Source organism: Echiichthys vipera, assembly GCF_963691815.1.
Source record: "Echiichthys vipera genome assembly, chromosome: 2".
NCBI classification, from domain to species: domain Eukaryota; kingdom Metazoa; phylum Chordata; class Actinopteri; order Perciformes; family Trachinidae; genus Echiichthys; species Echiichthys vipera.
Window position 1 is genome coordinate 18107060 of NC_139827.1, and position 24113 is coordinate 18131172.

Consider the following 24113-nt stretch of genomic DNA (forward strand, 5'->3'; position numbering starts at 1 on the left):
GATAATATAAGTGGAGAGACACATAAGCGAGGTTTGGCTGAACTAACACCAAATACTGCATTAGAGACACCTTTCCAAGAAGTTTACATAGAGAGAAGGCCTTGCCATGAAGAGTCTGCAACTGAGAGGGATATGACAGGCATGTTGTCAATGCTCAATAGTGACTTGGATCAGTATCTCAAGGAAAAGCCAGTGGCAATACAATGCTACCCAGAAGAAGAGGATCTAGACCATGAGAGCTACAAACAAGTTATATTTACAAGTAGTAATTCGGAGGATAGAGCAGATGCAGAGGCAAATGAACACATGCAGACCGATGCTGTTGCAGTCACAGAATTGTTCCCAAGTTCTGATTCGGAGACACCATTCCAAGAAGTTTGCATTGAGAGAAAGACACAGCAACAACAGTCTGCAACTGAGAGGGATATTACAGGCATGATGTCACTGCTCAGTAGTGACTTGGATCAATATCTCAAGGAAAAGCAAGTGGCAATACAATGCCATCCCGAAGAAGAGTATCTAGTCCATGAGAGCTACAATCAAGTTATACTGACAAGTAGTAATTCAGAGGCAAATGAACACATGCAGACCAATGCTGTCCCAAGTGCTGCATCGGAGACACCATTCCAAGAAGTTTGCATCGAGAGAAAGACACAGCAACAACAGTCTGCAACTGAGAGGGATATGAGAGGTATGGTGTCACTGCTCAGTAGTGACTTGGATCAATATCTCAAGGAAAAGCAAGTGGCAATACAATGCCACCCAGAAGAAGAAGATCTAATCCATGAGAACTACAATCAAGTTATACTGACAAGTAGTAATTCAGAGGATAAGACAGATGCAGAGGCAAATGAACACATGCAGACCGATGCTGTTGAAGTCACAGAATTGTCCCCATGTTCTGTATCGGAGACACCATTCCAAGAAGTTTGCATCGAGAGAAAGACACAACAACAACAGTCTGCAACTGAGAGGGATATGACAGGCATGATGTCACTGCTCAGTAGTGACTTGGATCAATACATCAAGGAAAAGCCAGTGGCAATACCATGCCACCCAGAAGAAGAGGATCTAGTCCATGAGAGCTACAAACAAGTTATACTGACAAGTAGTAAGTCAGAGGATAAGACAGACGCAGAGGCAAATGAACACATGCAGACCAATGCTGATGCAGTCACAGAATTGTCCCCAAGTTCTGTATCAGAGACACCATTCCAAGAAGTGTGCATCGGAAGAAAGACACAGCAACAACAGTCTGCAACTGAGAGGGATATGACAGGCATGATGTCACTGCTCAGTAGTGACTTGGATCAATATCTCAAGGACAAGCCAGTTGCAATACAATGCCACCCAGAAGAAGAGGATCTAGTCCATGAGAGCTACAAACAAGTAATCCTGACAAGCAGTAATTTGGAGAATGAAATAGGTGTAGAGGTAACTGAACACATCAAGATCAATGCTGTCCCAAGTTCTGCATCGGAGACACCATTCCAAGAATGTTGCATCAAAAGAAAGACACAGCAGTCTGTAATTGCCAGGGATATGACAGGCATGTTTTCACTGCTTAGTGCTGACTTAAATCAATATTTAAACGAAAAGCCAGTGGTGACAAAGGGCCACCCAGAAGAGAAATTGGTCCATGAGAGCTACAAAGAAGTTATATTAGCAAAAGACACTAACAGAGAAACTCTTACATTCTCCTCTGAACATAAGAGGATGTCACCAGAAGATACACCTTTAGACTTTGTTGACCTCCATGAAAAGGGAGCTTTGGAGAGTGGATTGCAGACATGTTCCCATGGAGATGAAAGACCCATGAGTTTTTCATCTGAGGAGGGTGAGGCCAAAACTTCACCATGTGAAGCATTGCGTTCTAATGACTCTACTGAAGGGGCGGTGGACTATACAAAGTCATATGTTACAATGGATGACTATAACAATGATCTTAAAGATGTCGATGTAGTTGCTGGTCATTCAATTTTCCAAACCCACACATTTTTGCAACTACCATGTAGTTCTGACACATCACAGCGACCGACCAATTTGGAGAACCTCAACTCTCTGACATTTGGTGACGCAGCCAAAGAGCCATGTCATCAAGACTCGCTAGAGGCAAGTCCTCTCATGGAGGATAGATCTTCAAACAAATCCCCTGACTCAATAGAGCCAAGCCTAACCAGAGAATACCCTAGTCCAGACTCTCTTGAGGGAAGTCCCACTCTTTCGAAGGACACAGAACTTAAAATGTCAGCCAAGACGGCTGTGTATGAAGACTATGCCTCTCAGCTAAAAGCATGTTATGCTTATGACAAAAATGTTTACAGGGATGAAAGTGAGCATGATGAGCAAAAAAACAACTATGACATCCAAATTGAAAGTGAGATAAAGGAGGACATACATTCTTACCCAGCAAAAATAGTAACCAATGACAGTGAAAATCACACGCTCATAAGGCAAGACTCTCTTGATGCAGATGATAGTGAGGATGATGCTATAAATAAGCAATTCACACCAGAAGAGGAGATGTTTAAAATAGCTGCGAAGATCAAAACTTTTGAGGAGATGGAGCAGGATGCTAAAATGAAGAGAGACAAATCAGAAACAGGTGATTTTAGAGATGATGAGCCAGATCTCAAATTTACACAGACTTTCTCACAAGATACTCAAGAGAAAAGTTCTGAAAAATGTGTGATAAAAAGCACTCACACACTTAGTGAGGCAACCGATATTAGTGTGACCATTAGGGAAAACGTGGAAATTCAGTCACAAATAAACACTGCTCGATCAGTTGATGGTTCATTGTTTTCAGAAAGTGAGCAGTCTGTGGCACTGTTAGCAAAAAGAGAAGCTGAAATATACAGTGATAAAGAGGCTGTAGAAGGTGACCGGTCCTCAGTAACTGGCACAAATTTTACAAGCTCTGTGACAGACATGCACCATTCAGATGATGACAAAGAGGTTGAATCACCACTGAGAGATGGTTCAGGTTCTGTAAGAAAACATCGGGTAATTGTGTCTACTGAGGAACTACAATTTACTATTCCAGGTTGTAAGGGTGAGAATGATGTAGTCCTTAATGCTCAGCTAGAGACTGAAGAACAGATAAGTCTTTGTCCTGCAGAGGACAGAAAAACATCTGATAAAACACTGGTTCGAACACCCGGTGATGAGAGAAGCCCTGATCCATTTCAGTTTCAAGAGGGGAAGCTTTTTGAAATGACCAGAGGGGGAGCTATTGATATGACAAGAACACATTTTGATGAAGGGGAAGGATATGCCTTTTTTAATATAGGAGAACATCCAGTTGATGAAGTTGTGCCCGAGGAGACTGGGGAGAGTCAAATAAATTCTTTTACTTTAGAAAATAGAGATACTTTTAAGGATACAAAACTTCAAGAGATCCCAAAATCTTCACTGACTCCAGTTCCCAATGACACAATTCCTACTCCCAAACCCAGAACTCTGAAGACTGAAAAGCCACTTTCTGAAGCTGATCTTGGCAGTTCCATAGAGGTTCAGCTTGGTTCCCCCAGTGCTTTGGAGAGTACCAACATTCAAAGTGATTTTGGAAACCTTGGAAGCCTTGGTCTAGGCTATCTAGACTCCACTATAGCTGACCTTCAATCAGACACATCCACAGTTGCACATACAGCTTACTCAGAGCAGAGCCATGATTCCTCAGAATCTTCTCCTGATGAGGAAGATGAAGAGGACCGGTGCTCAGTAATTGATATGTCATTTCCATATCATCAGGATTCACCCACAACTTTGGAAATAACCATGAAAGCTGAGCTTGATCTGGTTCAAATGACAGCAGAAAGAAACTCTAGATCGATTTTAGATCAAAGGACTAGATCTGAGGCTGATAGTGATGTAAGTAAAGTCTCTTATAAAGACAACAGGAGTTATTCTGACAGCAGTCAACCCACCGATAAATCCAACTCTTCCCCCTCCAAACTTCCTGTCATAACACAACAGAAACCATCAACTCAGACAGTCTCCTCCTTCTCTCCCCAAATGAAAGAAATCCAGCTTTCTATGATATCAGAAACATTTGTTAAGTCTTCTTTGGATGCTGGTGATAGAAGCAGCGCTAGTCACATGAGACCAGACTCTTTTATCTTCACATATGACATCCCAGCCTCACACAGTTCTGATTCCGAAGGCAACCTGTTGCAAGATGTGAAACCATCTGGGAGTGAGGATGTATTTAAATCCCAGCCTTCCTGGGAAGACACAGTGGAAATTCAGATGCAGAGAATCACCGATGAGCCAACTTCAGAATGCATGCCAGGTATGGCCAGACCTGAATGAGCATTTGCTTTCTTATCCCTTCTCTTTGGCAGCAAAACCCTTTTCCTCTTCCTAAGGACATAATGTCACCATTAGTCATTGTGTATTGTTTTCATGTGTTGTGATTGGTCTTGTCTCTTTTTGCATTGTGTGGGTGTTTGTGCGTGTGCATGCACATTGTGGTGTTTTGCATGTTGGTAAGTAAAATTTTCATCTATGTTTGCATATATGCAATCTCAAGATTGAATGCCCCTGTTGTTTAAGAAGTAGCTTTAACAATTTTGATGCAGACTTCCCTATTGTATTCGTATCTCTACTACTAATACAGCTTTATTAATATTAGCATCCATCCACATCGCTTAATCAGCACATTAATGTCATTGCTTACACTAATTATAAAAAATATAATGTGCTAATTGTGACCAAATAATCATAGTCTGTAAACAAAATGCAATTGTCATGTTATCATCCATGTCAACATCACAGACCCACATTTAATTTCAGAGTATTACAGCCCATAATATAGAATCCTCAGGAAATAACATTTTAGAGCCACACTTTACATGACTGGTACCTGCATAGTGAATAAAGTTGTACTTTGAGATATAAAGGTAATGGTATTCCACACCTTAAATTGTTGACCATGATATTAAAATATAATGTTTCGCTCTGACGGCATTTTTTAGTGGATTGGCAGGATGATGCTGATAGGAAAGAGGAGACACTAGCTATTGTTGCAGATCTTCTTGGCTTCAGCTGGACTGGTAAGATGTCAAATAATGCATTTTTAATCATCACCAAGTATTGGAACTGGATAAATAGCTGATGCATCCATGTTCTCTCAGCAAAACATTTTCATCCCTGTTTTTCTTTTTTACCCATCACACTAGAATTGGCAAGGGAACTGGAATTCAGTGAGGATGATATCCAGTTAGTCCGAACAGATAATCCTAATTCTCTTCAAGAACAGAGCCACGCATTGCTGCAACGCTGGGTTGAGCGGGAAGGAAAACATGCCACAGGTACTCAGCGTGTTGGTCTGACAGATTTTACTAGTATTTGTCAATACAGTACTTTAAATTCTGTAAGCAGTGCTAATGAGCTTGAATAATGAATGCACTATTGCCTTTTTCCTTTCATGAATTCCAGTCAATGTAATCTTACAATAACAATTTTTAAATCGTTTATTTTGTGTGTTTATTTATTTACAGTCTATTAATAATTGATTAATCCTTCCACAGAGGTCTGTCTGATTAAGAGACTAACCAAGATCAACCGCATGGACATTGTCCATCTTATTGAAACCCAGATGAACAAGTCAGTTCAAGAGCAAACATCTAGAACTTATGCAGAGATAGAAAAGACACTGGACCATAGTGAAGGTAGTACGTCCTCCAAACACTCAACTCAGCAACCAATTTGAGGTCTTTAGCAACATCAGGCTATATTCTTGTGTTTGTAAGCAAACTCACTCATCATGTGTGTGTTTTTCAGTGTCAGTAGCCCTATCTTTAGTGCAAGAGGATGCAGACAGCCCCAGAGTCGTGAGAAGGGTGGAGTCAGACCGCAGACCGCCCCCTGCTGTGTCTGAAGAGGACCTTTCAGTTGCTTCCCTACTGGATATTCCTTCCTGGGCAGAGACTGTTGGACACACCCACTCAGAGAGCATTCATGGTGACCTGTTGGAGGAGCTCGAGATCCCACAGTAAATTACTGAAAAATAATTGAAATAATTCCATAATCTGCAACATACATTAGCAGCCTGCCATGGGGCCCAACATTTGAAACACATAACTGAGACCCATCGCACACACCACTCAAGTCATATAGGCATTTAAAACGAGTCAAAACTGATATTTTTTATGGAGGTCAAGATTTTCCAGCATGTCCACGCTGTATCATATCCTGACACAAGGAGGGTGCAGGTATTTCCTCCTTGCCCATTGTTTGTGGGTGTTGAAAAGTCATATTTTTTGACGCAGCCTTCTTTTTGTGTTACAGTGAATTGAACCCTAACCTGTGGACCTGTGAGGATATAATTACACGAGATCCTACAAGTTACGACAACTTGGATGAGCATGTGAGTATGCTTTCCACTTCAAAAGAAGCAGCACTGGGGAGCCTGGCAACTCAGGTTTATGACCCCAAAGTGAAAGACCAGCAAGATTGCTGCAGTGTTGATGTTTCATCTCAGTACCAAATGAAGGATGACTCCAGCCAAAGCTTACCATTGAAGAAGTGTGGTTGTGAAAATGAGCAAGGGCAATCATCTGAAATTCTGAAGTTACCATCATCTTTATCCATCAGAGACTTTGGTTTGAGTCTGTCAGAGTCAGATCAAGCTGAGACTGATTTCAGTGAACTTTGTGAGGAGGTGAGCTATAGACCACAACACCCAGACTCAGCTAAAACCATTGCCAGAAGAGTTTCTGACTCTAACCTGTTAGCCTTGCTACCAGAGGACTACCAAGCAACTCTGGCTATGACTGAAGATGACACAGATGTAGCTCAAAAAAACAGGCTCTCTCAGAAGTGTGCTGATGAGTTCACAGTCCAAGTAGTGCCCAGCCTTGACAAGATTCCACAGGTTTCAGGTATGGACACGGGCTTCAAATCCTTCAAGTTAAACAAAGAAGAAAATATAAAACCTCAAGTGTACAGTGATTGGTATCTGGAAACCATGCCCTACATTGATGATTCAATTGAGCCCATTATTGCAACAGCTAAGTACAGCATGGCGAAACCATTCAAAATAAAGGTACCAAATACCAATTTGCCAAACAGTCTGACAAAGAGTGGCCCTGCTCACATGGCTTGTGACTCAGCTGATATCACACACCTTGCAGTACAGTTACAAAAACAAGATGTGACATTACCCTCCACTTTTAACGAATACAGCCCTTTGTGCCATGATGTTTTGGCATTTGAGAAGCAGTGCAGCTCATTTTCACCTGTGAATGAAAGGGGTCTATTCCCTGCAGAGGCATGGATTTTTAATGAACCCATAGCTAGACTATCTTCCCCTGAATCTGTCATGTCAATCGGTGATTATAGGGCAATGTCACCTGACTCTCCTCTTGGAGAAAGAAAGATCTTACTTTCAGACTTTTCCAGTATGATTGATAGCATCCGGGCAATCTCTCCTTGGTCTGATGACTATAGTTCTCCAGATGTTGCCATTCATTTGAATGAAAATGAATTAAGCCTCAATCACTCAAATACATATGAATCTGCTGTAAATTCACACTCCTTTGAGACTTGGAATAGGTATAGGCCACTGTCCCCTAATGCTCAAGTACCTAAATATAGCCCACCTATGACTAAAGGTGAACAGATTAAGGGACAGTGCAGATTATTCTCACCTGTGACATCAGACATTGAATGTGACAAGTTTTCAGATAGGGATTGCCGACCGTCCTCACCAGAATCACAGACTTCTCAGTGCAGTTTTTCATTTCTTGAACTCATGCTAACAGAACCTATACGCACCCAACTTATGAGTCAATATTGTGATTATTATTTACTATATTCAGGTGGAAATTCACACTCACCACTGCTGACAACAGCTCCTTACACTACCTTCTGCGAAGAACTGTGTCAGGGTAGACCTTTGACACCAGAATTAGAAGCTTCAGATAATTTGCAATTTTCTATAAATGCACCTTCATCACCTCTTGATGAATGGTGGGATGGAAAAAGTACAAATGCACAAGATTTATTGACATGGCACGGCAGACCTGAAGAAAGGGGGGCTCTCTTTACAACTGCTGTTTCAGCAAAATATCTTCCACATGCAGATGTCAAAAGTCTCCATAGTGAAGACTCAGGCTGTTCAACTCAAACAGAAAAGTCCTTTCAGCTAAGGCTGCTGTCATCTGAAGAAACAAGACCACAAAAGGAAAGTACTGAGTCTTTCCTTGATTACTGGTTTTCGAAGTTGAAACCACAAGCCTCTGAATACATACCACCACAAAGTCAGTCTGATGATAAGTTGACAAATATTAGACCTAACACCTCACAACACAATGAAATGCAAGACCCCAGATTTTTTTATTGGGGGAAAAAATCATCCAATACAAACACATGCTCAGATTACAATTATCACGAAAAATCTATACAAAAGTGTCACATGGTTAAACAACAACCAACGCCCAAACCAATGGTTTTTACCTTGGTAGATAGACCAAAATACATTTTAGAGTTTACGAAAAACAAAGCTCCAAGGACAAATACAGAAGAGTCCTTAATTAAGATCGCAAAGGAGTACAACTGTGCACAAGATGTCCATAACAAATTATGGCCACAGTCACATATATCAAATACATTTTTTGGAAAACTATATACTGATTTAAACCATGAGAAGAAATTAGATGAAATACATCAGGATTTTCCAAAGTGTGCATTTTTGAATGACTTTACGGTATCATCCCCAGAATCTGTGGCATCAGTTGAACAGCGTTCTTTGTCTCCTCATATGACATTTGGCCAAATGAAGAGTCAACATTGTAACTATTACTTGCAGGATTCTGAAAGCATGCCTGTAACTGCTTCCCAACTATTGTCTGCTGCAAGTCCTCTTACATATGCACAGGTTGTGCGGGGTGTAACACATGGACGAAAATCTGATTATTTGTTCGATCACAAACCCTTTGAGTTTTTACCTATTTGGCCAAAGTCACTTTCATCAAACATGGAGGGCACTCACTTGTCCTTAGAGGACTGGGAAACCGAGTTTAGACCACAGTCTCCTGAGTCAGTGGTATCTCAAAGTGAACGTAGGCCCCTCTCTCCTGACTCACCTATTCCTCACTTCAAATCTACGCATATTGGTTACCACGTGGATATGTCAAGGCACAGGTCGTCAACACCACAATTCACATATTCAGACTGGGAAGATACTGATTATTTGTGTCTAGAAACCATGTGTGATGATAACAGACCAGAGTCTCCACGGTCAATTTTATCAGTCTTTGAACTTGATAAGTTATTTAGTAGCAGGGCATTGTCCCCAGAATCTGTGTCTTCTGATTTAGACTTTCCGCTCCTGCAGGACTGGTTGGAGGACTTTAGAGAATCTTCTCCCGAATCGGTGACCTCAGTTGAGCAATGCTCTTTATCTTCTCACATTTCATTTGGCCAAATGAAGAGTCAACATTGTAATTATTACTTGCAGTGTTCTGAAGGAAGACAAGTATCACCTCTTTCAACACTGTCAGATGTTGAGTATTCAGAATTATGTCTTGAGGAACTACTTGATGACAATAGACCAGATTCGCCAGATTCACTTACTTTACAACCTAACACTAAACACACAAGCCTACCTGTAAATGCTTTCCGACTAAGGTCCTCTGCAAGACCGCTTACATATGCAGATGTTGTGCGGGGTACAACGCATGAACAAAAATCAGACCCTTTGTTGGTCTGCAAACCATTTGAGTTTAAACCTATTTGCCCAACGTCAGTGTCGTCAGACAAGGAGTGCACGCACTCGTCCTTAGAGGACTGGGAAACCAAGTTAAGACCACAGTCTCCTGAGTCAGTGGTGTCCCAAAGTCAACATAGGCCCCTCTCTCCAGACTCACCTATTCCTCAGTTCAGATCCTCCTCCATCGATTACGACATGGAATTTTCAGGACACAGATCGTTTACACCACAATCAAAATATTCAGACTGGGAAGGTACTGATTTGTGTATGGAAAGCCTGTTTGATGATAACAGACCAGAGTCTTCTCAGTCAATTTTATCAGACTTTGAACTCGATAAGTTATTTAGTGGCAGGGCATTGTCCCCAGAATCTGTGTCTTCCGATTTTGACTTTGCGCTACTGCAGGACTGGTTAGCAGACTTTAGAGCATCCTCCCCAGAATCAGTGACATCTCAAAGTCAACATAGGCCTCTCTCTCCAGACTCACCTGTTCCTCAGTTCAGATCTACCCATATCGGTTACCATGTAGATTTGTCAAGGCACAGGTCATTTACACCACAATCCACATTTTCGGACTGGGAAGGTACTGATTTTTGTCTGGAGAACCTGTTTGATGCGCCCCGACCTGAGTCTCCACGGTCAATTTTATCAGACTTTGAACTTGATAAGTTATTTAGTATCAGGGCATTGTCCCCAGAATCTGTGACCTCTGATTTAGACTTTTCGCTCCTGCAGGACTGGTTGGAGGACTTTAGAGCATCTTCTCCCGAATCGGTGGCATCGGTTGAGCAATGCTCTTTATCTTCTAACATTTCATTTGGCCAAATGAATAGTCAACATTGTAACTATTACTTGCAGTGTTATGAAGGTAGACCAATATCACCTCTTTCAACACTGTCAGATGTTGAGTATTCAGAATTATGTCTTGAGGAACTACTTGACAACAATAGACCAGATTCGCCAGATTCACTTACTTTACAACCTAACACTAAACACACAAGCCTACCTGTAAATGCTTTCCAACCGAGGTCCTCTGCAAGACCGCTTACATATGCAGATGTTGTGCGGGGTACAACGCATGAACCAAAATCAGACCCTTTGTTGGTCTGCAAACCATTTGAGTTTAAACCTATTTGCCCAACGTCAGTGTCGTCAGACAAGGAGTGCACGCACTCGTCCTTAGAGGACTGGGAAACCAAGTTAAGACCACAGTCTCCTGAGTCAGTGGTGTCCCAAAGTCAACATAGGCCCCTCTCTCCCGACTCACCTATTCCTCAGTTCAGATCCATCGATTACGGTATGGAATTTTCAGGACACAGATCGTTTACACCACAATCAACATATTCAGACTGGGAAGGTACTGATTTGTGTATGGAAAGCCTGTTTGATGATAACAGACCAGAGTCTCCTCAGTCAATTTTATCAGACTTTGAACTCGATAAGTTATTTAGTGGCAGGGCATTGTCCCCAGAATCTGTGTCGTCCGATTTTGACTTTGCGCTACTGCAGGACTGGTTAGCAGACTTTAGAGCATCCTCCCCAGAATCAGTGACATCTGCAAGTCAACATAGGCCTCTCTCTCCAGACTCACCTGTTCCTCAGTTCAGATCTACCCATATCGGTTACCATGTAGATTTGTCAAGGCACAGGTCATTTACACCACAATCCACATTTTCGGACTGGGAGGGTACTGATTTTTGTCTGGAGAACCTGTTTGATGCGCCCCGACCAGAGTCTCCACGTTCAATTTTATCAGACTTTGAACTTGATAAGTTATTTAGTATCAGGGCATTGTCCCCAGAATCTGTGTCTTCTGATTTAGACTTTTCGCTCCTGCAGGACTGGTTGGAGGACTTTAGAGCATCTTCTCCCGAATCGGTGGCATCGGTTGAGCAATGCTCTTTATCTTCTAACATTTCATTTGGCCAAATGAATAGTCAACATTGTAACTATTACTTGCAGTGTTATGAAGGTAGACCAATATCACCTCTTTCAACACTGTCAGATGTTGAGTATTCAGAATTATGTCTTGAGGAACTACTTGACGACAATAGACCAGATTCGCCAGATTCACTTACTTTACAACCTAACACTAAACACACAAGCCTACCTGTAAATGCTTTCCAACCAAGGTCCTCTGCAAGACCGCTTACATATGCAGATGTTGTGCGGGGTACAACGCATGAACAAAAATCAGACCCTTTGTTGGTCTGCAAACCATTTGAGTTTAAACCTATTTGCCCAACGTCAGTGTCGTCAGACGAGGAGTGCACGCACTCATCCTTAGAGGACTGGGAAACCAAGTTAAGACCACAGTCTCCTGAGTCAGTGGTGTCCCAAAGTCAACATAGGCCCCTCTCTCCAGACTCACCTATTCCTCAGTTCAGATCCTCCTCCATCGATTACGACATGGAATTTTCAGGACACAGATCGTTTACACCACAATCAAAATATTCAGACTGGGAAGGTACTGATTTGTGTATGGAAAGCCTGTTTGATGATAACAGACCAGAGTCTCCTCAGTCAATTTTATCAGACTTTGAACTCGATAAGTTATTTAGTGGCAGGGTATTGTCCCCAGAATCTGTGTCTTCCGATTTTGACTTTGCGCTACTGCAGGACTGGTTAGCAGACTTTAGAGCATCCTCCCCAGAATCAGTGACATCTCAAAGTCAACATAGGCCTCTCTCTCCAGACTCACCTGTTCCTCAGTTCAGATCTACCCGTATCGGTTACCATGTAGATTTGTCAAGGCACAGGTCATTTACACCACAATCCACATTTTCGGACTGGGATGGTACTGATTTTTGTCTGGAGAACCTGTTTGATGCGCCCCGACCTGAGTCTCCACGTTCAATTTTATCAGACTTTGAACTTGATAAGTTATTTAGTATCAGGGCATTGTCCCCAGAATCTGTGACCTCTGATTTAGACTTTACGCTCCTGCAAGACTGGTTGGAGGACTTTAGAGCATCTTCTCCCGAATCAGTGGCATCGGTTGAGCAATGCTCTTTATCTTCTAACATTTCATTTGGCCAAATGAATAGTCAACATTGTAACTATTACTTGCAGTGTTATGAAGGTAGACCAATATCACCTCTTTCAACACTGTCAGATGTTGAGTATTCAGAATTATGTCTTGAGGAACTACTTGACAACAATAGACCAGATTCGCCAGATTCACTTACTTTACAACCTAACACTAAACACACAAGCCTACCTGTAAATGCTTTCCAACCGAGGTCCTCTGCAAGACCGCTTACATATGCAGATGTTGTGCGGGGTACAACGCATGAACCAAAATCAGACCCTTTGTTGGTCTGCAAACCATTTGAGTTTAAACCTATTTGCACAACGTCAGTGTCGTCAGACAAGGAGTGCACGCACTCGTCCTTAGAGGACTGGGAAACCAAGTTAAGACCACAGTCTCCTGAGTCAGTGGTGTCCCAAAGTCAACATAGGCCCCTCTCTCCCGACTCACCTATTCCTCAGTTCAGATCCATCGATTACGGTATGGAATTTTCAGGACACAGATCGTTTACACCACAATCAACATATTCAGACTGGGAAGGTACTGATTTGTGTATGGAAAGCCTGTTTGATGATAACAGACCAGAGTCTCCTCAGTCAATTTTATCAGACTTTGAACTCGATAAGTTATTTAGTGGCAGGGCATTGTCCCCAGAATCTGTGTCGTCCGATTTTGACTTTGCGCTACTGCAGGACTGGTTAGCAGACTTTAGAGCATCCTCCCCAGAATCAGTGACATCTGCAAGTCAACATAGGCCTCTCTCTCCAGACTCACCTGTTCCTCAGTTCAGATCTACCCTAATCGGTTACCATGTAGATTTGTCAAGGCACAGGTCATTTACACCACAATCCACATTTTCGGACTGGGAGGGTACTGATTTTTGTCTGGAGAACCTGTTTGATGCGCCCCGACCAGAGTCTCCACGTTCAATTTTATCAGACTTTGAACTTGATAAGTTATTTAGTATCAGGGCATTGTCCCCAGAATCTGTGTCTTCTGATTTAGACTTTTCGCTCCTGCAGGACTGGTTGGAGGACTTTAGAGCATCTTCTCCCGAATCGGTGGCATCGGTTGAGCAATGCTCTTTATCTTCTAACATTTCATTTGGCCAAATGAATAGTCAACATTGTAACTATTACTTGCAGTGTTATGAAGGTAGACCAATATCACCTCTTTCAACACTGTCAGATGTTGAGTATTCAGAATTATGTCTTGAGGAACTACTTGACGACAATAGACCAGATTCGCCAGATTCACTTACTTTACAACCTAACACTAAACACACAAGCCTACCTGTAAATGCTTTCCAACCAAGGTCCTCTGCAAGACCGCTTACATATGCAGATGTTGTGCGGGGTACAACGCATGAACAAAGATCAGACCCTTTGTTGGTCTGCAAACCATTTGAGTTTAAACCTATTTGCCCAACGTCAGTGTCGTCAGACGAGGAGTGCACGCACTCGTCCTTAGAGGACTGGGAAACCAAGTTAAGACCACAGTCTCCTGAGTCAGTGGTGTCCCAAAGTCAACATAGGCCCCTCTCTCCCGACTCACCTATTCCTCAGTTCAGATCCATCGATTACGGTATGGAATTTTCAGGACACAGATCGTTTACACCACAATCAACATATTCAGACTGGGAAGGTACTGATTTGTGTATGGAAAGCCTGTTTGATGATAACAGACCAGAGTCTCCTCAGTCAATTTTATCAGACTTTGAACTCGATAAGTTATTTAGTGGCAGGGCATTGTCCCCAGAATCTGTGTTGTCCGATTTTGACTTTGCGCTACTGCAGGACTGGTTAGCAGACTTTAGAGCATCCTCCCCAGAATCCGTGACATCTCAAAGTCAACATAGGCCTCTCTCTCCAGACTCACCTGTTCCTCAGTTCAGATCTATCCATATCGGTTACCGTGTAGATTTGTCAAGGCACAGGTCATTTACACCACAATCCACATTTTCGGACTGGGAAGGTACTGATTTTTGTCTGGAGAACCTGTTTGATGCGCCCCGACCTGAGTCTCCACGTTCAATTTTATCAGACTTTGAACTTGATAAGTTATTTAGTATCAGGGCATTGTCCCCAGAATCTGTGTCTTCTGATTTAGACTTTTCGCTCCTGCAGGACTGGTTGGAGGACTTTAGAGCATCTTCTCCCGAATCGGTGGCATCGGTTGAGCAATGCTCTTTATCTTCTAACATTTCATTTGGCCAAATGAATAGTCAACATTGTAACTATTACTTGCAGTGTTATGAAGGTAGACCAATATCACCTCTTTCAACACTGTCAGATGTTGAGTATTCAGAATTATGTCTTGAGGAACTACTTGACGACAATAGACCAGATTCGCCAGATTCACTTACTTTACAACCTAACACTAAACACACAAGCCTACCTGTAAATGCTTTCCAACCAAGGTCCTCTGCAAGACCGCTTACATATGCAGATGTTGTGCGGGGTACAACGCATGAACAAAAATCAGACCCTTTGTTGGTCTGCAAACCATTTGAGTTTAAACCTATTTGCCCAACGTCAGTGTCGTCAGACGAGGAGTGCACGCACTCCTCCTTAGAGGACTGGGAAACCAAGTTAAGACCACAGTCTCCTGAGTCAGGGGTGTCCCAAAGTCAACATAGGCCCCTCTCTCCCGACTCACCTATTCCTCAGTTCAGATCCTCCTCCATCGATAACGACGTGGAATTTTCAGGACACAGATCGTTTAAACCACAATCAACATATTCAGACTGGGAACGTACTGATTTGTGTATGGAAACCCTGTTTGATGATAACAGACCAGAGTCTCCTCAGTCAATTTTATCAGACTTTGAACTCGATAAGTTATTTAGTGGCAGGGCATTGTCCCCAGAATCTGTGTCTTCCGATTTTGACTTTGCGCTACTGCAGGACTGGTTAGCAGACTTTAGAGCATCCTCCCCAGAATCAGTGACATCTCAAAGTCAACATAGGCCTCTCTCTCCAGACTCACCTGTTCCTCAGTTCAGATCTACCCATATTGGTTACCATGTAGATTTGTCAAGGCACAGGTCATTTACACCACAATCCACATTTTCGGACTGGGAAGGTACTGATTTTTGTATGGAGAACCTGTTTGATGCGCCCCGACCAGAGTCTCCACGTTCAATCTTATCAGACTTTGAACTTGATATGTTATTTAGTATCAGGGCATTGTCCCCAGAATCTGTGTCTTCTGATTTAGACTTTTCGCTCCTGCAGGACTGGTTGGAGGACTTTAGAGCATCTTCTCCCGAATCGGTGGCATCGGTTGAGCAATGCTCTTTATCTTCTAACATTTCATTTGGCCAAATGAATAGTCAACATTGTAACTATTACTTGCAGTGTTATGAAGGTAGACCAATATCACCTCTTTCAACACTGTCAGATGTTGAGTATTCAGAATTATGTCTTGAGGAACTACCTGACGACAATAGACCAGATTCACCAGATTCACTTACTTTACAACCTAACACTAAACACACAAGCCTACCTGTAAATGCTTTCCAACCAAGGTCCTCTGCAAGACCGCTTACATATGCAGATGTTGTGCGGGGTACAACGCATGAACCAAAATCAGACCCTTTGTTGGTCTGCAAACCATTTGAGTTTAAACCTATTTGCCCAACGTCAGTGTCGTCAGACAAGGAGTGCACGCACTCGTCCTTAGAGGACTGGGAAACCAAGTTAAGACCACAGTCTCCTGAGTCAGGGATGTCCCAAAGTCAACATAGGCCCCTCTCTCCCGACTCACCTATTCCTCAGTACAGATCCTCCTCCATCGATAACGACGTGGAATTTTCAGGACACAGATCGTTTACACCACAATCAACATATTCAGACTGGGAAGGTACTGATTTGTGTATGGAAACCCTGTTTGATGATAACAGACCAGAGTCTCCTCAGTCAATTTTATCAGACTTTGAACTCGATAAGTTATTTAGTGGCAGGGCATTGTCCCCAGAATCTGTGTCTTCCGATTTTGACTTTGCGCTATTGCAGGACTGGTTAGCAGACTTTAGAGCATCCTCCCCAGAATCAGTGACATCTCAAAGTCAACATAGGCCTCTCTCTCCAGACTCACCTGTTCCTCAGTTCAGATCTATCCATATCAGTTACCATGTAGATTTGTCAAGGCACAGGTCATTTACACCACAATCCACATTTTCGGACTGGGAAGGTACTGATTTTTGTCTGGAGAACCTGTTTGATGCGCCCCGACCAGAGTCTCCACGTTCAATCTTATCAGACTTTGAACTTGATATGTTATTTAGTATCAGGGCATTGTCCCAAGAATCTGTGTCTTCTGATTTAGACTTTTCGCTCCTGCAGGACTGGTTGGAGGACTTTAGAGCATCTTCTCCCGAATCGGTGGCATCGGTTGAGCAATGCTCTTTATCTTCTAACATTTCATTTGGCCAAATGAATAGTCAACATTGTAACTATTACTTGCAGTGTTATGAAGGTAGACCAATATCACCTCTTTCAACACTGTCAGATGTTGAGTATTCAGAATTATGTCTTGAGGAACTACCTGACGACAATAGACCAGATTCACCAGATTCACTTACTTTACAACCTAACACTAAACACACAAGCCTACCTGTAAATGCTTTCCAACCAAGGTCCTCTGCAAGACCGCTTACATATGCAGATGTTGTGCGGGGTACAACGCATGAACCAAAATCAGACCCTTTGTTGGTCTGCAAACCATTTGAGTTTAAACCTATTTGCCCAACGTCAGTGTCGTCAGACAAGGAGTGCACGCACTCGTCCTTAGAGGACTGGGAAACCAAGTTAAGACCACAGTCTCCTGAGTCAGGGATGTCCCAAAGTCAACATAGGCCCCTCTCTCCCGACTCACCTATTCCTCAGTTCAGATCCTCCTCCATCGATAACGACGTGGAATTTTCAGGACACAGATCGTTTACACCACAATCAACATATTCAGACTGGGAAGGTACTGATTTGTGTATGGAAAGCCTGTTTGATGATAACAGACCAGAGTCTCCTCAGTCAATTTTATCAGACTTTGAACTCGATAAGTTATTTAGTGGCAGGGCATTGTCCCCAGAATCTGTGTCTTCCGATTTTGACTTTGCGCTACTGCAGGACTGGTTAGCAGACTTTAGAGCATCCTCCCCAGAATCAGTGACATCTCAAAGTCAACATAGGCCTTTCTCTCCAGACTCACCTGTTCCTCAGTTCAGATCTACCCATATCGGTTACCATGTAGATTTGTCAAGGCACAGGTCATTTACACCACAATCCACATTTTCGGACTGGGAAGGTACTGATTTTTGTCTGGAGAACCTGTTTGATGCGCCCCGACCAGAGTCTCCACGTTCAGTTTTATCAGACTTTGAACTTGATAAGTTATTTAGTATCAGGGCATTGTCCCCAGAATCTGTGTCTTCTGATTTAGACTTTTCGCTCCTGCAGGACTGGTTGGAGGACTTTAGAGCATCTTCTCCCGAATCGGTAGCATCGGTTGAGCAATGCTCTTTATCTTCTAACATTTCATTTGGCCAAATGAATAGTCAACATTGTAACTATTACTTGCAGTGTTATGAAGGTAGACCAATATCACCTCTTTCAACACTGTCAGATGTTGAGTATTCAGAATTATGTCTTGAGGAACTACCTGACGACAATAGACCAGATTCACCAGATTCACTTACTTTACAACCTAACACTAAACACACAAGCCTACCTGTAAATGCTTTCCAACCAAGGTCCTCTGCAAGACCGCTTACATATGCAGATGTTGTGCGGGGTACAACGCATGAACAAAAATCAGACCCTTTGTTGGTCTGCAAACCATTTGAGTTTAAACCTATTTGCCCAACGTCAGTGTCGTCAGACGAGGAGTGCACGCACTCGTCCTTAGAGGACTGGGAAACCAAGTTAAGACCACAGTCTCCTGAGTCAGGGGTGTCCCAAAGTCAACATAGGCCCCTCTCTCCCGACTCACCTATTCCTCAGTTCAGATCCATCGATTACGGTATGGAATTTTCAGGACACAGATCGTTTACACCACAATCAACATATTCAGACTGGGAAGGTACTGATTTGTGTATGGAAAGCCTGTTTGATGATAACAGACCAGAGTCTCCTCAGTCAATTTTATCAGACTTTGAACTCGATAAGTTATTTAGTGGCAGGGCATTGTCCCCAGAATCTGTGTCGTCCGATTTTGACTTTGCGCTACTGCAGGACTGGTTAGCAGACTTTAGAGCATCCTCCCCAGAATCAGTGACATCTCAAAGTCAACATAGGCCTCTCTCTCCAGACTCACCTGTTCCTCAGTTCAGATCTACCCATATCGGTTACCATGTAGATTTGTCAAGGCACAGGTCATTTACACCACAATCCACATTTTCGGACTGGGAAGGTACTGATTTTTGTCTGGAGAACCTGTTTGATGCGCCCCGACCAGAGTCTCCACGTTCAATCTTATCAGACTTTGAACTTGATATGTTATTTAGTATCAGGGCATTGTCCCCAGAACCTGTGTCTTCTGATTTAGACTTTTCGCTCCTGCAGGACTGGTTGGAGGACTTTAGAGCATCTTCTCCCGAATCGGTGGCATCGGTTGAGCAATGCTCTTTATCTTCTAACATTTCATTTGGCCAAATGAATAGTCAACATTGTAACTATTACTTGCAGTGTTATGAAGGTAGACCAATATCACCTCTTTCAACACTGTCAGATGTTGAGTATTCAGAATTATGTCTTGAGGAACTACCTGACGACAATAGACCAGATTCACCAGATTCACTTACTTTACAACCTAACACTAAACACACAAGCCTACCTGTAAATGCTTTCCAACCAAGGTCCTCTGCAAGACCGCTTACATATGCAGATGTTGTGCGGGGTACAACGCATGAACAAAAATCAGACCCTTTGTTGGTCTGCAAACCATTTGAGTTTAAACCTATTTGCCCAACGTCAGTGTCGTCAGATGAGGAGTGCACGCACTCGTCCTTAGAGGACTGGGAAACCAAGTTAAGACCACAGTCTCCTGAGTCAGGGATGTCCCAAAGTCAACATAGGCCCCTCTCTCCCGACTCACCTATTCCTCAGTTCAGATCCTCCTCCATCGATAACGACGTGGAATTTTCAGGACACAGATCGTTTACACCACAATCAACATATTCAGACTGGGAAGGTACTGATTTGTGTATGGAAAGCTTGTTTGATGATAACAGACCAGAGTCTCCTCAGTCAATTTTATCAGACTTTGAACTCGATAAGTTATTTAGGGGCAGGGCATTGTCCCCAGAATCTGTGTCTTCCGATTTTGACTTTGCGCTACTGCAGGACTGGTTAGCAGACTTTAGAGCATCCTCCCCAGAATCAGTGACATCTCAAAGTCAACATAGGCCTCTCTCTCCAGACTCACCTGTTCCTCAGTTCAGATCTACCCATATCGGTTACCATGTAGATTTGTCAAGGCACAGGTCATTTACACCACAATCCACATTTTCGGACTGGGAAGGTACTGATTTTTGTCTGGAGAACCTGTTTGATGCGCCCCGACCAGAGTCTCCACGTTCAATTTTATCAGACTTTGAACTTGATAAGTTATTTAGTATCAGGGCATTGTCCCCAGAATCTGTGTCTTCTGATTTAGACTTTTCGCTCCTGCAGGACTGGTTGGAGGACTTTAGAGCATCTTCTCCCGAATCGGTAGCATCGGTTGAGCAATGCTCTTTATCTTCTAACATTTCATTTGGCCAAATGAATAGTCAACATTGTAACTATTACTTGCAGTGTTATGAAGGTAGACCAATATCACCTCTTTCAACACTGTCAGATGTTGAGTATTCAGAATTATGTCTTGAGGAACTACCTGACGACAATAGACCAGATTCACCAGATTCACTTACTTTACAACCTAACACTAAACACACAAGCCTACCTGTAAATGCTTTCCAACCAAGGTCCTCTGCAAGACCGCTTACATATGCAGATGTTGTGCGGGGTACAACGCATGAACAAAAATCAGACCCTTTGTTGGTCTGCAAACCATTTGAGTTTAAACCTATTTGCCCAACGTCAGTGTCGTCAGACGAGGAGTGCACGCACTCGTCCTTAGAGGACTGGGAAACCAAGTTAAGACCACAGTCTCCTGAGTCAGGGGTGTCCCAAAGTCAACATAGGCCCCTCTCTCCCGACTCACCTATTCCTCAGTTCAGATCCATCAATTACGGTATGGAATTTTCAGGACACAGATCGTTTACACCACAATCAACATATTCAGACTGGGAAGGTACTGATTTGTGTATGGAAAGCCTGTTTGATGATAACAGACCAGAGTCTCCTCAGTCAATTTTATCAGACTTTGAACTCGATAAGTTATTTAGTGGCAGGGCATTGTCCCCAGAATCTGTGTCTTCCGATTTTGACTTTGCGCTACTGCAGGACTGGTTAGCAGACTTTAGAGCATCCTCCCCAGAATCAGTGACATCTGCAAGTCAACATAGGCCTCTCTCTCCAGACTCACCTGTTCCTCAGTTCAGATCTACCCATATCGGTTACCATGTAGATTTGTCAAGGCACAGGTCATTTACACCACAATCCACATTTTCGGACTGGGAAGGTACTGATTTTTGTCTGGAGAACCTGTTTGATGCGCCTCGACCAGAGTCTCCATGGTCAATTTTATCAGACTTTGAACTTGATAAGTTATTTAGTATCAGGGCATTGTCCCCAGAATCTGTGTCTTCTGATTTAGACTTTTCGCTCCTGCAGGACTGGTTGCAGGACTTTAGAGCATCTTCTCCCGAATCGGTGGCATCGGTTGAGCAATGCTCTTTATCTTCTAACATTTCATTTGGCCAAATGAATAGTCAACATTGTAACTATTACTTGCAGTGTTATGAAGTTAGACCAATATCACCTCTTTCAACACTGTCAGATGTTGAGTATTCAGAATTATGTCTTGAGGAACTACCTGACGACAATAGACCAGATTCACCAGATTCACTTACTTTACAACCTAACACTAAACACACAAGCCTACCTGTAAATGCTTTCCAACCAAGGTCCTCTGCAAGACCGCTTACATATGCAGATGTTGTGCGGGGTACAACGCATGAACAAAAATCAGACCCTTTGTTGGTCTGCAAACCATTTGAGTTTAAACCTATTTGCCCAACGTCAGTGTCGTCAGACGAGGAGTGCACGCACTCGTCCTTAGAGGACTGGGAAACCAAGTTAAGACCACAGTCTCCTGAGTCAGGGGTGTCCCAAAGTCAACATAGGCCCCTCTCTCCCGACTCACCTAGTCCTCAGTTCAGATCCTCCTCCATCGATAACGACGTGGAATTTTCAGGACACAGACCGTTTACACCACAATCAACACATGCAGACTGGGAAGGTACTGATTTGTGTATGGAATCCCTGTTTGATGATAACAGACCAGAGTCTCCTCAGTCAATTTTATCAGACTTTGAACTCGATAAGTTATTTAGTGGCAGGGCATTGTCCCCAGAATCTGTGTCTTCCGATTTTGACTTTGCGCTACTGCAGGACTGGTTAGCAGACTTTAGAGCATCATCCCCAGAATCAGTGACATCTCAAAGTCAACATAGGCCTCTCTCTCCAGACTCACCTGTTCCTCAGTTCAGATCTACCCATATCGGTTACCATGTAGATTTGTCAAGGCACAGGTCATTTACACCACAATCCACATTTTCGGACTGGGAAGGTACTGATTTTTGTCTGGAGAACCTGTTTGATGCGCCCCGACCAGAGTCTCCACGTTCAATTTTATCAGACTTTGAACTTGATAAGTTATTTAGTATCAGGGCATTGTCCCCAGAATCTGTGTCTTCTGATTTAGACTTTTCGCTCCTGCAGGACTGGTTGGAGGACTTTAGAGCATCTTCTCCCGAATCGGTGGCATCGGTTGAGCAATGCTCTTTATCTTCTAACATTTCATTTGGCCAAATGAATAGTCAACATTGTGACTATTACTTGCAGTGTTATGAAGGTAGACCAATATCACCTCTTTCAACACTGTCAGATGTTGAGTATTCAGAATTATGTCTTGAGGAACTACTTGACGACAATAGACCAGATTCGCCAGATTCACTTACTTTACAACCTAACACTAAACATACAAGCCTACCTGTAAATGCTTTCCAACCAAGGTCCTCTGCAAGACCGCTTACATATGCAGATGTTGTGCGGGGTACAACGCATGAACAAAAATCAGACTTTTTGTTGGTCTGCAAACCATTTGAGTTTAAACCTATTTGCCCAACGTCAGTGTCGTCAGACAAGGAGTGCACGCACTCGTCCTTAGAGGACTGGGAAACCAAGTTAAGACCACAGTCTCCTGAGTCAGTGGTGTCCCAAAGTCAACATAGGCCCCTCTCTCCCGACTCACCTATTCCTCACTTCAGATCCTCCTCCATCGATTACGACATGGAATTTTCAGGACACAGATCGTTTACACCACAATCAACATATTCAGACTTGGAAGGTACTGATTTGTGTATGGAAAGCCTGTTTGATGATAACAGACCAGAGTCTCCTCAGTCAATTTTATCAGACTTTGAACTCGATAAGTTATTTAGTGGCAGGGCATTGTCCCCAGAATCTGTGTCTTCCAATTTTGACTTTGCGCTACTGCAGGACTGGTTAGCAGACTTTAGAGCATCCTCCCCAGAATCAGTGACATCTCAAAGTCAACATAGGCCTCTCTCTCCAGACTCACCTGTTCCTCAGTTCAGATCTACCCATATCGGTTACCATGTAGATTTGTCAAGGCACAGGTCATTTACACCACAATCCACATTTTCGGACTGGGAAGGTACTGATTTTTGTCTGGAGAACCTGTTTGATGCGCCCCGACCAGAGTCTCCACGGTCAATTTTATCAGACTTTGAACTTGATAAGTTATTTAGTATCAGGGCATTGTCCCCAGAATCTGTGTCTTCTGATTTAGACTTTTCGCTCCTGCAGGACTGGTTGGAGGACCTTAGAGCATCTTCTCCCGAATCGGTGGCATCGGTTGAGCAATGCTCTCTATCTTCTAACATTTCATTTGGCCAAATGAATATTCAACATTGTAACTATTACTTGCAGTGTTATGAAGGTAGACCAATATCACCTCTTTCAACATTGTCAGATGTTGAGTATTCAGAATTATGTCTTGAGGAACTACTTGACGACAATAGACCAGATTCACCAGATTCACTTACTTTACAACCTAACACTGAACACACAAGCCTACCTGTAAATGCTTTCCAACCAAGGTCCTCTGCAAGACCGCTTACATATGCAGATGTTGTGCGGGGTACAACGCATGAACCAAAATCAGACCCTTTGTTGG

General features: G+C 42.9%; 2 protein-coding genes across 13 annotated transcripts in view; both read left to right on the forward strand.

The window, feature by feature from the left end:
* The window catches only part of ank2a (ankyrin 2a, neuronal), an 89062-nt gene that overhangs the window by 48364 nt on the left and 16585 nt on the right, over positions 1 to 24113 (forward strand). For all 12 annotated transcript variants that reach the window (XM_083927840.1, XM_083927847.1, XM_083927841.1 and 9 more), the window contains 5 exons: positions 4980 to 5057; positions 5184 to 5315; positions 5535 to 5675; positions 5788 to 5998; positions 6295 to 6373. In XM_083927840.1, the coding sequence (XP_083783966.1) occupies positions 4980 to 5057; positions 5184 to 5315; positions 5535 to 5675; positions 5788 to 5998; positions 6295 to 6373 (641 nt within the window). The remainder of the gene's footprint in view (positions 1 to 4979; positions 5058 to 5183; positions 5316 to 5534; positions 5676 to 5787; positions 5999 to 6294; positions 6374 to 24113) is intronic.
* LOC310963234 (uncharacterized protein) lies at positions 15 to 4314 on the forward strand (the record flags this gene model as incomplete). Its single annotated transcript, XM_083935944.1, has 1 exon — positions 15 to 4314. Exon 1 carries the CDS (start codon positions 133 to 135, stop codon positions 4312 to 4314), a length of 4182 nt encoding a protein of 1393 aa, XP_083792070.1. The 5' UTR covers positions 15 to 132.